General features: G+C 39.5%; 1 protein-coding gene across 1 annotated transcript; it reads left to right on the top strand.

The window, feature by feature from the left end:
• Positions 1-1,390: 1,390 nt before the first annotated feature.
• Positions 1,391-20,965, top strand: AKIRIN2 (akirin 2). Its single transcript, XM_065400773.1, has 5 exons — positions 1,391-2,016; positions 14,955-15,098; positions 15,785-15,934; positions 19,807-19,878; positions 20,209-20,965. The coding sequence occupies exons 1-5, from the start codon at positions 1,812-1,814 to the stop codon at positions 20,217-20,219; spliced, it is 582 nt and encodes a 193-aa protein (XP_065256845.1). The 5' UTR covers positions 1,391-1,811; the 3' UTR covers positions 20,220-20,965.
• The last annotated feature ends 1,629 nt before the right edge of the window (positions 20,966-22,594 follow it).

Genomic DNA, 22,594 nt, shown 5'->3' with positions numbered 1-22,594 from the left:
TCCAGGCCTGACATGTGCTATTATTAACAGGGAAAGCAAGTTATTTATTATTTACTATTTATTCGTATTGCAGTAATGCCCATAAGCCCAATCGGGATCAGCCCGATAGTGCTAGGAACTGTGCAAACATGTTGTCATCAGGATAATTAAATGTATATTTAGACTGATATGTCCCTCTTTTGATTTAGTAGACATTACTTATACATTAATCTTGGCCTGTAAAACTGAGATTCATTTCCAGATGATAGGTTTTATTCTGATGTATAGTCACATTCTTTACAGAACTGTTTGTTTGATTTGTTAAAAATAAGACAAAACCCAAACCCAAGTAATTTATGAAAAGGACTATTTTCCTAATCTCTAAAAATGTTACTAATTTACCAAGAACATACCATATCTTTATCTTTTGTTGCTGCTAATAGTTAAATTGACTGTTATATTTTGCACAGTGGTAAATTGTAATTTATTAGGATTATGAAGTGGGATATTTTATGTTGCCCTATAGAAAACAGTTTTTTAAACCTATTCCCCTGCCCTCCATTGGTTTCCTTCTACAAGATAGCAGTTTAAGTAATTGTAAGAATATCACTTTATCATGTTGAAGAAAATTTTTCAACTAAGGTCTTTCACAGTATGTTATTAGTTAGGATATGTACCTGTGTTCTCATATTTTTTTCTAGTCACACACTATTGTACTCGTTGGTACAATTCTGACACTAAAAGCTTTTGAGACCACACATTTTACTTAAGAGCATTTGTGCAGTATATTTTACTTGTTGTAAAGTACCATGTACACCTGTGGTGTCATAAAGAAATAATAAGAGTTTGTGCAGCATCCCAGCAGGAGTGCACTTATGTATAAAATCACTATTATTGCTGAGAACAAGTAATGCTTCTTTCCCCCATCACAATCCTAGATTGCCAGCCCCAACCACATTCAGAAGGTCTCTTCCCTTTTCATTTCTTATCTTCCTGATCTGCTTTGTGTTTCAGGAAATCTTGCCATATGAACTTCCCCTCCCCCTAAGAGTTAGGCCCATTTTCCTGGGTGCAACTGTGTTTTATATTTCTCTCAGCACTAAAGCTCTTCTTCCCTGCCTGATTGTTATTTGCCTGCTTTCTGTACTAGAGACATATAAGGCTACCACTCTCAGTCACTTGTCCTTTAACCTGCATCCCACACAGCAGCCTCTGTGGGATTTAAATTCTACCCCGGAAGTTAGGGCCCCGGCGCGCTGCATGGCAGGAAGTGTAGTTCCACCCCACTCCCTTTGAACGCTTTCGCATAGTGCAGGGGAAGCCGCTGAAAAACCACAAGTCCCCTAATCCTTTGCGGCAGCCACCGCCCCTGCTACGCAGGCGCAATGAAGAGGGCTGGTTTTTGAATCAGCGGCGTTGTTATTGACGCCATATTGCTGGTGTGGGAGAGTCACAGAGGGAAGCGCCGCCGCCACCGCTGCCATCGCTTTTCATCGGCGGCCCCTAGCCGGCGAGCCGAGCCCAGCTCCGCACCTACCGTCCCAGCAACCGCCCCGGGAACGGCCGGGGGCGGAATTCGCGAGGGCGGGGCGGGCGGAGAGCGAATCCGTCGGCGAAGGAGCCGCCGGGGGGGCCGGAGCCGCTCCCTGGAGAGGGCGATAGGGAGGAGGCGGAGGCCCTGACGCAGCTCCCCCCCCACCATCCGCCCCAGACGGTGGGGAAGGCGCCTCTGGGCTGGGCCGGCTGCTGCCGTCTCCCCCTCCCCTCTCACCGAGCCCCCTTACCCCGCTCTCCCCGGCTCTCCGCAGCCCCCGGCCCGCTCCCCCCCGGCCATGGCTTGCGGCGCCACATTGAAAAGGACTCTGGATTTCGACCCTCTGCTGAGCCCGGCCTCCCCGAAGCGGAGGCGATGTGCGCCATTGTCAGCCCCGGCCTCCTCGGCCGCCGCCGCCTCGTCCTTCGCCGCCGCCTCGCCGCAGAAATACCTGCGCATGGAGCCCTCGCCCTTCGGGGAGGTGTCCTCCCGCCTCACCACAGGTGGGTGCCGGGGGCCCCGCGGCGGGGGGGGGGCGTTTGGGTGGGGCTGAGTGTGAGGGGGGCAGGGGAGCGGGTCCTGGCTAGGGGGGAGGGGGCTCTCGGCCCTGCTGGGGAGTGCGGCGGGGGGGTATCGAGTCTCCTCCAGCCATTTTCTCTCGGGCTGCGGGAAGGGCAGCGGCAGAGACGGGGCGATTCCGCCTCTGCTTGGCATCGCCGCGGAGACGACACAATAGAAATGGCCGTTGGCAGCAAAGGGGGAGGGGGCGGGCTGGGCCGATGCCGGCTTGGGGGGGGGGGGGCAGACTGAGGCGACAGGTCGGGGCCGGCTGGCTGGGGGGTGGGAGCGGCTCGTTCTAGGCGGGGGGAGCTGGCGGGGGGGCGGGTTTCTTTGCGCTGAGGCGGGCGTGGAGGCTTTCCTTGGGCGGCTGGGGAGCCGCAGGGGCGAGTCAAACTGCGGAAATCCTGGGGGCGGAGGGGGGTGAGCATGTACGTAGGGGCGTGGGGGAGGCGCGATCACACCCGGGAAAGGTACCTGGGCTCGAGGCCCCCCTCTCTGCTCCCCCGATCGATTTGTTGCAGCCATTAGCGCCGGGAGCGAGTGGTGGTGCCTCAGTGAGGCGGGCGTCGGCACCTCCTCTCCTGTTGTTCAGATATCGGAGGGGGAGGGGGGCATGTCCTGTCATCAATCACCCACAAAACGCCACTTGGGCAAGGGCGAAAGCGGATACAACAAAGGGAAAATGCCTTTTCCAGTCGCCTAGGATGTGGCACTAACCGAAATGACAGTCTTTGGTGTCTTTAAAGTTTCATGGAAAAATCAAGTGATGAAAGTGATTGGCTTTAAATGCGTAAATTGCCTTCGGGGCAAATAAAATGTAATTAGTGAGTCTCTGTCATCACAAAGATGTTGGGAGGAAAGAAACCCTTTTCATGTTCTTCTCAAGTAAGAGAATATTCAACTGGTGGCCCTAAGACTTAGCTCTAGGCATGTTTGTGCAATTGTTTCAATTTAAAAAACAACTAGATCAATTTCGCAAACGAATCTAGGAGAAAATGAATTTTGGCTGGGTGTGCAGAGTCTGCTGGCTTCCCTGTGTCAGTTTAGCCTACAGCTTCCAGTAATGCACTTCACAACGTTTGTCATCCATGCATGCAGTCATGAGTTTTTTGTGGCCGTGCAGCTGAGGTGTAAATCTCTCCTTTGTGTGCAGAAAAGGCCTTTCCTAAATTGTCACTAACTCAGGTCCTTTGTTAAATTTGTTACCCCTTTTGATAAGAATTGCTGAATTCTTATGTTTCCGGTGCTAAACTGTAGTTTTAAGTGTGTATTTTAAGTTCTTTGTTACTAGGACAGTTCTGATCTTACTGTAGCTTGCTTAGCTCGATAGACAGCAGGTCCTGATTAAACCCTTCTGGTTCTACAGGCTTTAGTCAAACACTAAAAATATCACATTTAAGGAATCATGATATTATATATATAAAATGATAGTTCCTTAAATTTAGTGACAATGACTTAATATTTGATTTTTTTTTTAAATAAAAATGTTTAGAAAGGGTTTTGAATGGATCACCAGGCAGCTTTGTAAAGGATGACACTGCAATAAGACATTTAAATGTCTGTACATATGTAATCTTTAAGAACAAGCTTAGTTTGCTTATCTTTTCAAACTATGAGTTACTGTTTAAATACTAAGATTTCAGTTGGATAATTTCTTAGGGAAATGGAAAGATCCATGCTATGAATAATTCATGTAAATGTGGTTTAAAAAAAATAGTTGGTCAGGCCACTGCATTGTAATAGTAATGCATCTTGCTCAAGGGGGGAGGAGTATTGATACAATTTCAAGGCATGGGTGGTAGTTAAAATCATTTCCTATCTTAATGCTAAATGGTCTTTATATAGGGCCTTTGAGACTAAGATTTATTATTGGTCTATAATGTTGAGCATATATAGTTGGTCTGTCTTGGGTCCCTACCTCATCTTTCCTTTGAAAAAACTTAAATTCCAAAAAAAAAGGTGATTCTATAATGGCAAGAATATGTATAATAATCCAGTAAATGTATCTAAAATGATCAAATTAAATAAATTGTTCGAGTAGGAAAGATTATTATAATACACTAGTTATTGGAGGGGAAATGCCAAAATCTAAGTGATCAGATTCAACATCAGGTTTTATTTATGGATCTTTGTATCCATACATTAGTTTTTAAACTGCATCTTCAAAATAAAACTTAAAAAGAGAAATTTGCTGTCAACAATTGTCAGTTTGGCAATGTCTCTAATCTCATACAACTGTCTGAATATTAATGATAAAATCTTGACTAATCAAGTATTATAATGCATCATAATTGATTTTTTCCGAGCAGAAATAAGTGTTATAAGTAGTCATTAAACTGTGTTTTCCACTATTAGGTTCTAAATTATGATTTTTGATATGGTGTAGTTGGTTCTAATTATCAGAGTAATTATGGTGGCTTTGTGAATTATGTAGTGAAAGATAAGGCACAAATGAATAAAAATGTTTGTGTTACTGAATGATCTTGAACAACAACCTTGCTCAATTTAATTGGGAGTTATGCATGCTCACACATGGGTGTGCTCTGACATAAGATTGCTATAATAATGTTGTAATAATGGGAGCTTTTGCTTTGCCATACCTCTTTAGTGTTTACTGTGAATATTTAAGTTCTGTCTAATTTTATGCTTTTCACTAAACATAGTCATAAGTAACATTTCTAAGTGTATTATTATCCTGGTCTCACTTGCTAATGCATTATTTTAAAATGAGAGCCTTCCCTTTTAAAGGCACACTGTAAAGAGCCCTAGTGTCTGTTTAAAAAAACTTTTAAAATTTAACCCAGACTTTCACTGCTTGTTTAATTTTTGCACTTATGGACAGTGAAATTTACTCACAATAGGTAGTTTAGTTAATTTCACTCACTGTTTCTCAAGTACAATGCTGTAGTGTTTAGGTTTTCAATGCTTGCAGCCAGAATTTGTTTTAAATTTTGTTTAATGAAAAGATTTCTAGTAATTTGAGACCTAAAGTAAGTGTGTGTGTGTGTTTAAAACAAAACAAAACAAAAAAAAACCTTGATGCTGCTGTTTAAATCAAGATGGTACTTCATACAACAAATACATTGTTCTTTCTTTGACCTGTCAGTCCTGGTGCTGTTCAACTCCAGTTTATGGCTGTGCACCTCAGTATTTCAACACTTGATTAATCTTTTCAGAAACAAATGTGTTATCTGGAAACAAAATGCAACTTGAATGGCAATAGTGTCTGCAGGAACACACATAGTATGCTAGCCAGACGAAACACCAGCTGTCTTAAATTAAGTATAAAATGCTCATAGGCAAATAAATGATACCTCTATTTGGGAGAGGGATGACTTTAGGATGAAATTTATATCTAACAGGAGTGTTTTAATATTTTGTGGTTATTTGGACAGCTGTTAAGTCGCTTTTAGTTTCTCAGTGGATTTGGCAGCTGAATTGTGTTTTGTGGTTTCTCATCTATACCTCCTATAGATCTTGTATCTAGTACTGTTATGACTATTTTGAATCATTCTTCCATTCCATACCATGAAGTGTTTTGCATCTGTAAGGAATTATCAATCTTAAACTTTTAAATCAAGGTTAACTTGCGTAGGGTGCAGACAATGCTACTTACATACAACAATTCTGGTAGGGAAAGAGTGGCACTATCTTAATGTTAGTAAGATTTCCTCCCCCCCTCCCCCTTTTGAGTAGATTAGTCTTTGTACTCCTACTTGCCTGAAATTCCTTTTACATATGTTCTAGCTAAGATTTGATTTAGGTAAGAATATTTTGTGTGTATGTATATATAGAGGAAAGGGTGTTAGACTAGACTGACTAGAAGGATAGAGAGCACTTTTAAATATAATTTATATTTAAGTTTGTTTGAAGGGCTAGGATTAAACAAAAATCATCAGAGGTGCTCACTTTCTTGTATCTGGAGGATTTCCCCATGCAAGGTGGGTTAGAATACATGCTTTATTGTGGTACTTCAAAAACAGATTGGAGGGTGGCCTTTTTAACTACAATGTTGTGAGTGATTCCAGTTATTCTGAAAATAAAGCATAAATGGTAGTGTCTTGAGTGTCTTTTTTTAATAGAGTGAGGCCCAGGTTTCTCAAAGAGGCAGTCAATTGTGCCAAGGTTTTTTGGTGGTTTTGTGTTTTGGGCACATAGGGACTAGTCCACCAAGTTCAAATTCATTTGTGACTTTGGCATGACTTAAACTTAGGTGTCCTGTGGTAACTTGCTGTACCTTATAACTTTCCCCTGTGAAATCTTAAAGCTACTATGCTCTCTTTTTATCAAGCTGATAAATTTAGGTGGTGGAAGTGGTGGGAGGAATGATGTATTTTTCCTCGTTAAGATGTCAGGAGGGGTTTATCTTCAGTTGCTTTTGCTGAGGAGAGGAACATATTCAGGGCAAAAATAGTAGTAATATTTTACTAATTGATAATTCCAGCATTGTGCTTACAATTAAAAGTCAGATTATGCTGTACTGGCTACAGGCTCTTCTGAAACTGAGGCTTTTAGGTTGATTGAAAGTGGGTAGGGTGGGAAACAGTGTCCAAAGAAATAAAAATACAGTGCAGATCTCTTCTCACGAGCTGTTTTTAAATCCCATTAACACTGATAGTAACTTCAGATGGCTTCTCTGCATCTCTGCTCCAGATTGCATATTGTACCTTTAAACAAACGCATATTTTGGGTGTGCTTCCATGAAAATGGCTTCCTCTCAAAGGTTAAATAGCAGCTAATACCTTACAAAAATCATGAAAAATGTTGTATTTAGAATTAACCTGAAAAATCTCTATTAAAAACACATGAGCAAGATCTTTAAGTTCATCTATATTTGCAGTTTATTTTCCATCTGAAGTAATATTCTCATGAGCATTTTCCCAGTAAGTAATTGATGTCACAAACCAAAGATTATAGGAGATGGATAGCTATTGGGAATACAAGGCCTTTCATTTCAGATGTCACTGGTTCAAATCCAGGCAGAGATCATTAGTGAATGAAACTAATTAAGCTAGTTGAACTTCCCAGATACCATCAGAAGTCTACTTTTTTAGTGGGCACATATCCACATCACAAACCCACAATCTCTAAGTGCACCTTTATTGCTAGCCTTGGCATAGAGACTACTAATTGAACAGGTGTAATAAAATGGATCATCTTCTCTAACTCTAGTTCAGGATTGAGGCACATGGGTTGATGAGTTTGAAGAATACTGTATAGCTTTTGACCGTGCTGTGTACCTGTTCTCATCCTTCAGGAGTACTAAATTATTCTAAAATGGGATTTAACCTTCTTTCTCCTCACCTGCCCTTTTAAATATATTGAAAAAGTGAAAAACAAGCAAGGACAGATAAATTCTTAAGAAATGCAGACTTCGTTTCTTGCAAATATCCCTAGTAACTGGACAAATATGGTAAAGGAAAATTGGCTGTAAATAGTCTTTCCCTTGAGGTATCATTGAATCTTGATTCATGAACAGAGGTTAGTTGAGGATTTTGCCATTCAAGATGTTCTTTGATCTTTCACAGAAAAATCTAATATCTAAACCCAGTTATAATAAATCTTAAAATTATGCAAGAAAAAGAAATTGGCATACTTAGAGAGGAATAACTGTGTTGAATCTACCCTTGAGCTATCTTTCTCCTTTGATCTGTGAGTTACCTTTGCAGGAAACGTGCTTCCTCTGACTGAAACCTAGCAAGCAGTGGCTAAGTACAAGTTTGAGAACCAAGACAAGCAAGTCTTGAAGGCCTTAAGAGGAGATCTACCATGTTATTACTAGCACTAAACAGAATTTAAATACAAAAATAATCTTGTGCACACACTCATTAGCAGGACAGTTTGTCCTTGTATTATCATGGCAACATGAAAGGGTTTTCAAAATACCCCAGTATCATAGAACTGTGTTCCCTGAATTAAAATACACTGTATGTGAACTTGTTAAATCAGTTTACCTCCTTTTGAGAGGTGATTTTGTCTTATATAGGTGCATGAAGTGATTAATAGGCTGATTTTCAAATGTAGCCTAAATGTTGAATTTATCCTGCATTTTTAGCTTCCAGTTTGACAATAAAATTATGGTGATTGTAGAAAAATACAGAAATGCCAGTTGTCTGGCATATTTCACACTGTCTGTTCTTTTATTTGTCATTCCTTAAGTCCCTGACCCAGGGTTCTGGCATTTTCTGAAATGTCACGTTATTGCAAAACACACTAATGCTAACGTGAATGCCCGACCGTGAAGCAGAAGGAGCAGAACATTCATTAATTTGTGGTCCTGGATAATTGGATCTCATGAGGGTGCCCGTTCTGCACCGCTGGGTCTCTTGAGAGGTTCTGCTGCTGGTCCTGTAAATGTGGGCACTGGCTGTGAATGTCAAAAAATAAAAAATGCTGATCATGGTGCCATCTATAAACCTTACACAGTAGTGTAGCTCTTTAAGACAAATATAATTTTCAGTGTCAGAAATCTACTGCAAAAATCAACAGATTATTTTTTTTGTTTGAGGGCAGAAAAATACATTGAAATGACTGAGCATGACCAAAGCAAGAGAATGCTAAATGTCTGGATCTCTCTAAAATGCATATCTTCATTAATTTCTCCTCCCCCCCCCCCCCCCCCCGATATCTTGGTTGGGTTGGCAGATTCTGGAATGGAGATCTAGTTTCCTTGATGGTGAAATGGGATAACAGCTCGTGGAAGAATACTTGGCTGGTGATCCCCGAATCAGAGGTGTGGTGGGACCAAATGAAAGGCGTATGAACAAGGGGGACAGGGCTTGGCTAGTGAAAAAGCTGTAAATAAGTGAGATCATAGTAACTAGGAATTACTGAACTGTACAAAAGTTCATTTAAAAAGGAGCTGATTCCTTTCTTACTCCTTTATGATTATATATAGATGACGACATGGTAGTTTTCTACTTGTCTCCTTCATGAAAATCTCAGGATTGGTTAGGTTCTGAATATGGTTGAGCATTGATTGGTGCAAAAATGGTTGGTCAAATAATGTCAAAAATTGTCAGATATTTTAAAGCACTAATTTATTAGAACCATAACAAGAGTGGAGACCATAAAGTCTTAATAGGCTTTTTCAACAGCAACTCATGTCTTGCATATTTGAAGATCTTTGAGATATTTAATAGAAGGTGCCCATCAAATAAGACAAGGATTACCCAGTGTGGATGAAAGTGAGTGCTCTACTAAATGGCACTGAAAAATGGCTGCTGGTACTTCTATTTTTGAAAAATTTGACAGTGCTTTTCATTTTTGACATGTGATGAGAAAGTTGTCAATCTTCAATGTGGCCAATGTAAAATAGGATCAGAGGGCAGCCATCCGTAATACAGAAGGTGGTTTGGATACTCATTTATCAACAAAGCCTCAGCAGCTTTCATATTTGTAAATTAAAAACTTCTTGATTAGTTCACTTCAGGTTTCAGTTAGTTCACTTTTTCCCAACATGTGGTATTAGCATGTAGAAAAGTGAGTCGTCAAGGCATTTAAGTAGGCTTGCTAACAGGTGGCACCGTGATGCAATCAAAAAGGTAGGCCATCGGCTACATTAGGGTATTCTTGCTGGGATATTTGACATTTGACCATGCTCAAATAATGGGTGGTCAGTTATATTATTTGACCAGCTTGCCAAGCCCTAGTTCTGAAGGATTCTTTGGTTTGGTTCTAACGAAATAAATTGGAAGGTGACATCACAAACTGAAACCTGAGTTTCAGGTTCCATTTGAGGGCTGGGAAAGCTGCTACTTCGATTTCAACCTACTGAATCACCATACTATTTATTCTGCCAAAGTGTCCTTCAGCTAAATGACGGAAGCCAGGAACCAAGATTTCTGAGGTTGCTAATATAAAAAGCAGGTCAAAGAAAAAACACAAACAACAAAAAATCCAACATAAGGGGAAACCTGACTTTAGGCTCCTGTTTTTGAAATTTTTGGCCTATGTATAAAAAGGTCACTAACTTTGATGTATTGTAAGTTTAAATAACTTTTCACTATTAACATCAAAGCAGTTTTGTTTTGAAGTGACAAAGATTTTGTGTGGGTCAAGAAGTTTTTAATTAAAAACTATTTTAGCTAGTCCTTGATGCTGTAAACACAGAAACTCATGCTAAATTATAAGCACAAGGCCCATGATTCACATGATTTGAAGTCAGTGGGGTTGTTCATGTTATGAACCTATTTACGTGTTTATGGGATCAGGGCTTTCATTTTCACTATTTTGTTTTTGGCCTATAGCAGTTTAGTACAAATAAAATAAGATACCATATGAGTTGTGGCTTAAATTTCAGCACCTACATTAAAGCTGTGCAAATAATCAATTTTACAGTTTGCTGATTGAACCAAAACCTTTAATAAAAAAACAACCCTTTTCAGATAAACAAGATTTTTTCCCCCCGTTTTCTTACCAAAACAAAAAACCCTGAAAAAAGTTTTGAATGAAATGTTTTCTTTTGCTTTGGGGCATTTTAAAGTGTGTTTTCATCTTAAGCAAAGGAACTATGAAAGCACCATTCACAAAACTAATGGTGGAGGAAGTGGTGGCGCCCCTTTATATCCTGTATCCCAGGGGAGTGCTCTAACCATGGGGCTGTGGGAGACCAGGGTTCAGGTTCCCCCTTCCTGTGTGAGTTGCCTAATCACCAAACTATATAGAGTCATTTTCTCTCTCTAGCCCATCTAAGCATCTGGAACAAGAGATGGTTGTGGTGCTGCTAAACCAGTTTTTAACAGAAATAGCCTCTTCTGCAGGTGCAAAGAGTATTTTCAGTTTATTCAACTGGTTTAGTTTATTAAAAATTGAGAAACTGAGTTGAAAAAGCAGAAAAGCTGGTTTATTGTTCCAATCTGTTGTTAAAAACTAGGTATGAGAGAATGAAATCTACTGGTAGTAATAGCTTGAAGGATGTGGTGACTAAAACAGTAAGTTCAATTCCCTAACTACAGATACTTCCTTTGTTTATTAAGTTAGTTCTAAGTGCAAAACATACTTTGATACAGTTTTTTCCCTTATCTAGCACATTTAAGGTAGTTTTATTGAACTAATAAAAACAATTTTAAATTGCTGTTTATGTGCATTTTTAATTGAATTTAAATTTCTGTCTAAATAGGGCTTCATAAAATCACAAGTAAAAATTAATCTAATAAGTGAAATGGAACATTCCCCATTTTCTAACATAAAAATGTAAAAATTCAGAATCTGAATAAAATGTGAGTTAAGCTATATAAGTGCTTAACTATGTATAGATACAGTACATCTGCCTGGTTAGCAACAAAGCACGAAATTTAGTGCAAAGGCTATATTTAGTTGTAAATCAACATATTTTAATAGTTTCCAGCCAATGAGAATCAACCTTTCTTTAGGAAAATAAAAAGCAGAGATGTAAAACAAGACTCAAAACAGTGATTTAAATCAGGGTTTCCTGCTTGCTGATTTAAATCATGATTAAAATCAGTGATTTAAATTGCTTTGATTAAAATCAGTCCAACCTGCTATCTGCCCTCACTCTTCCTAGATTTGTACATAACCATTCCATGACACAAAGTAATTGAAATTTATCATTTTTGATAAGAGTATAATAATGTATCTTTCTTGAGTTCCTTGTATCCTGGACAGTAGAGGAGAAAATGTGTTGGGTTTGATTTTTCACTCCATACATACATATTGCCTGTTTTGCTATGTAATAGTGTTTAGGGACCTGGAGTAGTCTAGCTGCTTTTTAGGTTTTTGTCTAATGCCTTGAGTCTCAGTGGGATTTTTTTGTCTATTCCTTTGGAGGGGTTAGTGATAAAAGCCTGTGGGTTTTTTTGGTTTGGTACTCTGATGGACAGGAAGAAGTTATACTATTTTAGTTGAGATGACTTCAGAAATTGGTTTTTTTATTAAGCCAAGGGAATTCCCCTTGTTATACTCTCAGTTGCAGTTGAGAGTTTGTGTACATGGAGTATTTGTTTTCAGAACTGCAGAAAAAGACTTCTGTTGTGGTTTGTCATGTTTGAAGTTTAATTTATGTCTGTATAGTTGGTGAACCCAGATCTTAAAAAATTTCCTTGATATGGACTAGCCACATAGTGCAACATAGATGTGGTGGTGCTGGGCACTTGGAATTTAAGCTGTAGGGGCTTGTCTACATGAACACAGACTGTGGTAAGCTGGGGTGGGAATCTACCCTGCACTAGCCTGCTGTGGTCTAACTGTGCATGTGGACTTTGTGGATGCATATTAATAGTTAATGTGCTTTGATCTAGTCCTCTTTGAAACAGGTACACATGGACAGTTAGACTGTGGCAGGCTAGCGCAGGGTAGATTCACACCCCAGCTTGTCAGTCTGTGTTCATGTAGACAAGCCCTAAGACAGTTGAGAACTACTGCAATACATATTTTTTCATAGTGTGGATAACACTTTAATACAGAACCAGTTGTCTTCCATTTCACAATCACATAACATCTCTGTAGCTATGGCAGCACTTGGTTGTATAGAAAAGTAATATTGAGGAAAGTATTTAACTCTAAATGTAACTTAGCAGCTGGAAATGTGGCCTGAGCACCATGGTGGCCAGCAAGTGGTTCCTGGACCACAATTTGAGAGCCTCTGCTGTAAACTGTATTTCATTGTAATTCATTGTACATACATGTGCTTTTACAAATGGACTAGAAAGCCTAACTTTACTATGTCCCTTGCTTTCATTATATCGTCTTCCTTTCTGTCTTCACTCCAATTTTTTAATACTCTGTGCGATGATAGACCATGGTGTATAATCCAAATGAGAAGCCCTCTTGCTGAAGGTGCAGGGATACCTAGAAGGGTTCTGACACTGCCTCTGCCCAAGGGATCTGTTTTTTGTAACCTGTGGCTAAGAGGTATCTGATATTTGAAGCCTCCAAACTCCTGCTGAAAGGGAGAGAGAGAAATATGAGAGGAAGGATAGTTGTGTGGTTAAACCTCTGGACAAGGAATCAGAAGATCTGTTTCCTACTACTGGCTCTGCCAAAAACTTATCTGATTTTGGGCAAGTCACTTAAGCCTCTATGCCTCAGTTTACCTATTTGACAGTAGTGTTAAATTAATCCATTATGAGGTGCTTAGACACAGTGTTGTCCATAGGATTCTGTATAGCAGAACCATATTGCAGTTTGGCAAAACACAAAGGAGCAGCAGGGATGTACTGACTAAAGTTGTGGAGTCATGGAGACAGCGTGCCATTACTTTCTGTTTAATTGACATTTGGAAAGATATCTTTGCCCCAAGGACTAGAAAGTAAATTTTGTAAAATGAAAGTCTAGAGTCTACAGAAGCTAATGATCATCCTGGGAAGTGTTGTTTTTGCTGTGAGCAGTAGATTTTTCCAAGCTGTGGTTGGACCTGCAGAAATCTGAAAAATGCCTGTGGGAGAGGGGTGTCTGTAAGCATCTGGAGGCCCTTTTTAAAGAGCAGAAAGCCTGTCCATTTTTTTCTTTTAGTTACCTTTGAAGTTTTTTTGTGTGTGTTTTGTGAAACTGGGGAGGGGGGCCCAGTGTATGTAGTTCTCTGTATTAGTTGTCTAATTCAGGTGCTGATGCTCATGGGAGCAAAAGCTATGAAAGTTGCTAGAGGTAACTGTTTAATTGGAGAGATGGCAACATAGGAATGCCTTGAGGGGAGAGAGTAAGGGAAGGGATGTTTAGGGTACACTTTGAACATGTTTCTAGAAATTATTAGATGCCAGATTTTGAAATAAAACTTAAGCTTGTGTAAAACATTTAAGAATTTCTATTTTCTTATTGTATAGCAGTACCTTGGGGTAATGGGAATTAACAGTTAATGTTACTTTAAATTGTTTTTTTTTAATACGTAGCCACTTAAAAATTCATTTGGTATAATCGTGACATTTCAGTATGCATATTCATTTCTTAAGTTTAGAAGAGCATATATACCACCTGGAATGATGATAATTTAGATGCTATATTTTAAATTATTGAGGCTAGATTATTCAAGTTACTTAAATATTACAAAATTATACGAATTTTGAACTCCATATTGTTGTCCTTCAGAAGAGACCAAAATTTGATCCATGAAATATTACTTGTCTGGACCATGGTTTAGAAAGCTGCTGATCCTGAAATTTTTGTACTGATTTGCCTAACAGTTTGTAGTCCTGGCAGGTGTCAAAATAATAGTCCCACTATACAATCATATTATTCTGATTACTCTCTTGTTTTCTTCCCCCTTGAGTTGCAACATGTTATCAGCATCTCTGGAAAAAAATAGTGTGAAATACTGATTTCTATCTGGAAGCTTGGAGTATCTGCTTTTAAATGATTGTTTTTTAATTATGGAGGTGTGTAGATATCAGCCCTTAATTAAGATGAAATATAATGGTGGGGTCAAAGGGAAGCAAGGTAGTAATCAGAAGAACTGTATTAAAATCAGATGTGTCAACAGAAGGTGGCTAGTGCTATTAGAGCTGGAAGGTTGAAACTCCCAGGTTTCCAAAGGTGTCTGTCATTTACTTCTAACCATGATGGTTCGTGACCTTAAAACTTTTCACTGATTATTCACCCTAGGAGGGCTTTTAAGGCTGGTCTTGTACCTCAGACCACTGTAACTTGTCACTTGTATCTTCAGTCTTTTAACATGAATATTATGGAGTGAACTTCTTTAAATGTCAGATTCTTTATTTATATTTGCATTTCACACATGAATATAATGGATAAAATGGCCCCTTTAATGGGTTGTAGACTTACACATCACTTAAAAAAATAGCTTTAGGAACTATTATTGGTATCAGTTAATTATCCCGGATGCTTGATATCTGAAATGGAAATAAAGTTGAGGGATACTGTAAAGTAGTCATTACTAGGTTAACTTTTGTTTTAACTTTTCTTTTAGAACAAATTCTGTACAACATAAAACAGGAGTACAAACGCATGCAGAAGAGGAGACATTTAGAAAATAGCTTCCAGCAGACAGATCCATGTTGTTCTACTGATGCACAGCCACATGCATTTCTCCTTACTGGACCAGCTTTGCCAGGTATCTAGCACAACTCTGTATAACTTTGATATATACCTTATGACTCCATGTGGGTAGATAACTTTTCTCAAGTTCTCTGATTCCCTGTGAACCGTCTCTTGCTTAAGTCATATCCTTACTGTTTGTGGAGTTGCATTCATTGCAAGCATTAATGTCTTGGCAAATTCCAGCTTTTGATTAAAAGAATTAAAATAGAGCACTCCTTGAAGCTTTTGTTAGCTCATTCCCAGTAAATCATCCTGCAAACAAACTTTTTCTAAACCATTGAGCAGCAGATGTCTTTACAGAAAGATCAACTCATACTTTAAAAACAGATGTAACTTTACTCACAATGAATGCCTAGGATCCTTATTGAGGACATGTTTCTGTAGGAGTATAACCTGTCTTTTCTTTGCTGTAATAGACATTTTTGCATGTAGTAAATGCTGTTTAACATTTTTTTGAGGCTTTCATTATCCTTACAGCATGCTGAACTGAGAGCATAATTTTAGATTACTTCCTTTTTAAGTGATGGTATAAAATATTTACAATATCAATAAAATTTGGAAGTATCCAAAAATTAAAGCAAGATTTTGCCAAATGTTTTGTTTGGAGAACACATTTAATGTAATAGAGATGATGTGTAGAAAGCTGGAAGACGTTGAATGTTGACTGTGAGTTACTTGTGTGTAAATATTTACACATAGGTACTTCATCTGCAGCATCATCACCATTGAAAAAAGAACAGCCCCTGTTTACTCTCAGACAAGTTGGAATGATCTGTGAACGTTTGCTGAAAGAACGTGAAGAGAAAATCCGTGAAGAGTATGAAGAAATTTTGACCACAAAACTTGCAGGTGTGTTTGAATTAAATGCAACTTGAAAAAAAAGATTAATATATTGGCAACCGCAATTTCTGTAACTTTAATGTTATATCCAGTGTGTACCTGACCTTGTATTGGCTAAGAAATGAGATGCTCAAGTTGAAAATTTAAGTTTCCATCTCTGGATATAGCAAAAATGATAACGTGTAGTGTCTGTTGTAGACTATCTGGCCCGTCTTCTGTGCTGCTATGGACAGAAGTTATAACTCCATGGGTATTTCTACACCATCAATTGGTGGAAGCAGAGTTTTTATTTCAAATAGAACTTTCTCTTGCTGGCATATTTGAGCTGACCATCTCCTCCCCATTTTCTGTCTCCACAGAGAAAATGGCTTCCTATTTGGCTTTCCTAAGAGCCATTTGCAGTGTTTTTTTCCTCCTGGGCAAGGGCTTTTCTCCCCCCCCCCCTCCTTTTTTTTTTTTTTTTTTTTTTTTTAACAGGAGTTTTGCATTTGGCATAGAGGGGACAGTACGTGAGGCAGATACCTTTAGCACTAGAAGTTTCCCATATACCAACCCTGATTGAGCCCAGACAACCAGCAGTGTTTGGCTACTACTCGTGTTTTTCTGACCAGTGGCATAGCTGCTTTCTTCTTTACTACACAGTGGATTGCCTGTTTCCTCTGCCCCCGAACCCCTCTTTATTGTGGGTAGTTGCATTCACCCCATGCTCTTCGTGCTGGATTGCTGGCTCACTGATGTAGTTCAATTAGTGGAGGTGAGGAACTTTGACTGTACTTGTGGCTGGGCATCCCATAGATCCGTCTTAGACCAGAATGTCCTTAGGCTCAAAGCAGTGTAAAAATACACATGTAAATAGTAATTTTTCTACCCATATTCACTTTTAAGCAGCCTCAGTATTCCTAAATACCTGTGTTAGGTAGATGGCTTCCCACTGCTGTAGTACCTATTGTATAATTTTAGAGTCTTTCCCTCGAGATCATCAGGTGCATTCCTTCTTAAGTGTTCTCTACTATCGTAGGATAATAAAAGCTCAGTTAAAGACCAAGAATGTTTACACATTCGTGTTCTGGATAACTACAGGTTTCCAACCTAGAGAAGTTGTCTGCATGACAGGTACTTCCTGAAAAATCTCTAGTTAGACACTCCCTCAGTCAGAGTTCCACTAGAGACTGATCTCTTGGGGAGAGGAGCTTATATGATGATTAGTGTGCTCTTAAGGCAGAGGTTACCAAAAAAAGCTGTTAGAAATGCTATAGGATCCTATTACCTCATTCATATATGGAGCAATGACAGATGTTCTGTAACATATGGGAACTTTTGAGGAGGGAGTGCCAAATTAAAATCCAGAGCAAGTCCCTCAGCAAGAGACTAGTTAAGTTGTGTTTTACCACCACAATGGTTGTATCCCCTTCCAATACACACATCCTTTCCAAGGTGATAGCTCTTCAGTATGAAAGGATAAATCAGTAGGAATCTAGTCTCTAGCAGATCTTAACCAAATGGCTTTCTGCCTCTAAGCCGACTTGTTCACCACTTGGTACTTTTCAAAGTTCAGAGTCTCTTCTTGCTTCTGCAACTATTAGGGTTTCTTTATAGTTTACCAGAGAGCTCCTTTTTTCCATCTTTCATTGTGTATGGGTGTCTGACAAACAATTGAATCTTCCAAATAGTGAACCTGATTCAGTGGAGTTCTTTGGTTCTTCCTTATCTCCACTACCTGGAACCTTAATTAGCATTCACTTGAGATTAGAATCATTAGAGATACTAGCCTCAGTAGGGCTGTGGCTAAAACATTATTCCTCTTCTATTCCCCGTGAAAGTTACTCTGGAGTTCCCTATATAAAAGCTTTTGCAGGTCTGAGAAGGTTGGTTAGGTTCAGGTCACAGGGTACTGACATATATTGATATCACCTGCTGTATTCTTATATAGCACTCTGGTATTTCTCATTCCTTTGTAGTTGTGGTGATTACCTACTTTTAAGGCAACCTGGAAAAACCCAGAGTTCTAATGTGCTACAAGCCCTCATTAAAACTGATTTCAAACAGCCAGCTGTGGATTTGTCCCTTTCCTGTGACATTCAGTTTGATGAATAAGATAAGTGATCAGGGATTTCTATTTCATTTGTAGACCTGTACTTTGAGCATACTAGATATCAGTATGCAAACCAGTGCTATACTGAGCCAAATTTAAATTCACAAGAGAATTTATGAGGTGGCTATCTAGTTTTTAATATATTGTTTTTCTAAACATTCTAAAGTTGAGTTGCTGCTGTTCTTGGATACTGTTTCTGGGCAACCAATCCTTCCATCTGCTCACATTGGGTATGTCTACACTGCAATTAAAAACCTGGGTTCTGATGAAAGGGCTGTTTAATTACGGTGTAGATGCTCAGGCTGGAGCATAGAACCTGCAAGGTGGGAGGGTCCTAGAGTGCCCAAATGTCTATGCCGCAGTTAAACAGCCCCCTAGCCTGAGTCGTGTGAACCTGAGTCAGCTTGCATGGGCCAGCCACAGGTGTCTAATTGCAGTGTAGACATACCCATTGTGTTATCCCAGTATTTTGGCTAACATCCTCATGCAGCTGAGGAAGAGTTGGCTGAATCTGAATTTCCAGTAAGTCAGAGATTATGCTTGAGGGGAGAGGGAAACACTTTTAAAAAAACTGGCTGCCATGTTACTGGCCAGTTCCAGTCAAAGGTTGAAGGCCCACAGATCATCAAGACAGTCCACACTTAGGAGTTCTTTTGCACTGCTTGCTGATTACTGATTCACTGTTTACTTTGCTCATCCCTGCAGGAGGATGGGACTTTCATGGGGGGGACCCTCAGACTGGGACTCTTCTGTGGAAACCAAGAACTACTACTACATTTTTGGTTGAAGATTGCTTTCTTTAACCTTGCCTCTTCTAAGAACAGTGCAGAGCACTTAAAAGTAATAACCCAACACACCTCACATGCGGTTTTCCACAAGGGAGGAAGGGGAATGGAGAGGAGCTGCATCTGATAGATCTTCTTCTTTAATTTCCTAATTCTGAACGTTAATACCATGTTGATGGGTGCAATATTAGAAACTGAAGAGAATATGAAAAAATGTGTTCTTATGTATGTGATGTATAGAGATTCCTTCTGGAAAGGACTAATTTTGAGTTCAGAGTGAACTGAATATTCTTTATAGCATCATCTTAATCTTAGTATTTAGTTTGAGGAGATTACTCAATAGCTGATTTTACTAAGCCCCCAGTCACCTGTTCCCTATTGTGACTATTTTTGCTGTTGAAATAAAGCAAATATTTTTCACTTAGCTTTTTATCCCGTAGTTAGCTGTTTCTTGCTTGTTCAACATTTTGGCAATCAGTGACATAATTGATTGTAATAAATCGCTCTTCTATACTTCTGTGCTGTCATTTCCCAGACCTTTAAATTCTGCCTTTTTGTAACCATGTTCAGTGGTTAGAGGGTGGGAGTTGGGTTCTACTTCCAGCCTTGCCACTCACTGACTTTGCTCAGTTAACCACTCTGGGCCTTCATTATGCATCTGTAAAATTGGGATAATGTGAGAATTTAAGTGCGTTTAAAGTGCTTTGAGATCCTCTCTCTCTAAGTGCAGAATATTCCTTTGCCAAATTCCTCTGTTGTCTTATTCTGTGCTGTAGTTCGCTTGTCAAGGGAAATCCAATTGATTGCTAACATGGTTTAATGGTGTGGATTTTTTTTAGGGAGCAGAGATGAGATGGCTGTGTTGAATAATCCATACTTGCCCCTTACAGACTGTCAACATTTGTTTAATTGATATAGCTTGCATGGCATAAGAAGTAAGCCTTGACCTTTTTTTCATGCTAAGTTAAACTTGGTACACTCACTTCTAATGTTAATGTTTGCAGAACAATACGACGCATTTGTGAAGTTCACGCATGATCAGATCATGCGACGATATGGAGAACAGCCTGCTAGTTGTGAGTATCTCTGCTTCTTTAACGTCCAGCAGGAACACTACATCTCTTAATTGTTGAATACTTAAAATGGCCAGTACCACTGTTTTTTGTCTCTATTTTAACTGAAAAGCACTGAGTTAAAAGCTTGAATTCATGATGCTGTGGAGAATTTATAGTGAAATGAAAATGTGCTGAATAATATGTCATATATGTGCATCAAATAGCTTTGCCTCCTGTAAACCATTGGGGATTTGCATTTTAAATTGATTTTTGATATTGTCTTAACTGATTTATATTAGATTTGAATTCAGTTATCTTGTCACTAACCTTTTCTTTTTTTCCTCTTTTCAGATGTTTCATGAATCATGTTTTCTGCATATGTGGGCTGCCCTATACACCCTAATTGTTGCAAGCTGTCCCAGTAAAAGACTTGCAGCAATGCCATATTTCCCCCCTTCCCCCACCCTCCCTACCCCCGTGAACACAGGTTATTTCAAGCTTTTGTCAGTGGCAACCACTCTTATGCAGCAACTGGTTTTGGAGTGCTCCCTGATGTCAGTACCACCTGGATGTGGACCTTTGCTACCTGTAATAATACCAGTGGCCTCATTTGCTGTATCATTACAATTTGGCTTCTTATGTTAATAAGTTTGAAAAAGTAAAGGATTAAAGCTGGTGTTCTAGAACTTGCCCTTCACTGGTTGTGTAAATAAAAATGTAGAATGACACTTCTGACTGAAGTTAGTGTGGTTTTCATAACTGTGCACTACAAGAAAACTGTAATCACAGTTAAATTAGAATGTAACCCCAGGACAATTTTAAGCAACTAGCCCACAGTACTGCCTGTGAAATAGTAAAGGAGGGCATTTCTGTATTCCATGACTTTTTTGGGGGTTAAGAATGGGTTTATATGATTTCTCATTTTTGTAGTTTTTATTTATTCTATCAGTCTTTAACAAATGTTTATTGCTGCAATTTTTCAGTGTATCATTGTTTTACTGCCCTTGTAGTACTGGAATTTAGTTGGAAGAATAAAACATTTACTTCTAATCTGTTCGTTTTTAATATGCAGGTGGCACTGCTGCTGTGTATGAATAAAATTTATCCATGTTTAAATGAAAACTTTATTTACTAGCAACTGAAGTAGGTGAGAGTTTAATTTAGGAGAGGGAAATAGACTGAAATATTGAGTAATTCTGCAGAGGTTAAGAGATGATTCCTCTGTTAAATTTGGATGAGCTGCTTCATGTGGAAGCATGTTCTTTATGTAACTGACCAAAAACTTCTGATTTGATATTACTAATGTACTCAGCATCTGTTCTTTTCTCACCCCCCGATTTCAGTGATACCAAAGAAATCTGTTCATAAGACAGGCCTGTCTATTTTTTCACTCTGGGAATATAAGCTGTTTTAAAACATAGCTTTTGGTTAAGCTGCAGTAACCAGGTGTGTCTATATGCATGCTAGATCTTGACATCCTACGTCCACTATTGTGTTGGGAAAAGGTTTATTTTGTCTTATTTTGGTATTTAAAGTTGAACTGCAATGGTTAAAGACTCCAGATAGTTTCAGATGTTGGGATGTGAGCGAAGTCCTCCTGTTTGGCAAACTGGCTCTAACTGATCTTTACAACATCCATTTTTGGAAAGCCTTTCTCTTCTCTTCAGTCCCTCATGAACTCTCATTTACTGGAGTAGTGACTTCACTATCACCAAAGAGATGCAAATAGCTTTAGTTGTATTCTGCATGTCTGTGGGCTGCACACAATTTTCTCCTCTACTCACTGTGCTTGGACTGTTGAGGGTTAGAAGACGAGTATAGTGGACAAGGAAGCAAACTCATCTAGATCCTCCGTTATACTCTGGCCTTTTTCCATCTTGAGGTACAGGGAAAAATACTCAGACCCATTCCTTTCAAAATCCAAAGCAGGGAATATGAACTGACATCTCTAATGTGTCTGCTTGGGACCTGCTTAACCCTTCTCCCTTCATGCTGACTACTTTAGTGCACTTTTCTGCTGTGGATGTGGGGAAGAGCACTGCTGCATCAGAGTGGAACCTTTGCTAAACACCAGTGTCCTAGTATATTTTGTCTCCTGCATTGTGTTTCAGGACATCCCTCCTGCTAAATTGATTAGCTAGGTGGTGTCCACATTGAGTGAATGATAGCGATAAGTGCACTATTTAGTACAAATTTCTTAATATGCTATGGTGATCGGGCATTGTAGAATGGGGCTAAGAGAACCAGTAACTCTGGTTGATCTTCCCTTTTATGGTAAGCAAGAGGGGGAGGATAGTTACTGTAAAGAACATGTGCTGTCACACCACTATAGCTATGCTTATGCTGACCCACAATCCACTACAGCCGTGTGTGTATTCTAAGGGCATGTCTACACTACTCACCAGATCGGCGGGCAGCGATCGATCCAGCAGGGATCGATTTATTGCATCTAGTCTAGACGAGATAAATCGACCCCCGAACCCTCTCCTGTCTACCCCTGTACTCCAGCACTGCGAGAGGCGCAAGCAGAGTCGATCGGGGAGTGGCAGCAGTCAATTCACCACAGTGAAAACACCACGGCAAGTCGATCGTAGCTGAAGTTGCGTAACTTAGATCGATTCTCTCCTCCTTCCCCCCCCCCTTCCCAGTGTATACCAGGGTTAAGTGTAGCTTGCTTAATGCCAGTTTGAAATTAACCAGATGGATGAGAAAATGCTTATAGTACAGTGGTTCCCAA

This window comes from Emys orbicularis, chromosome 3, assembly GCF_028017835.1.
Source record: "Emys orbicularis isolate rEmyOrb1 chromosome 3, rEmyOrb1.hap1, whole genome shotgun sequence".
NCBI lineage: Eukaryota > Metazoa > Chordata > Testudines > Emydidae > Emys > Emys orbicularis.
Note: the sequence above shows the minus strand (reverse complement) of the source record. Positions and strands in the feature narration are given on the sequence as shown.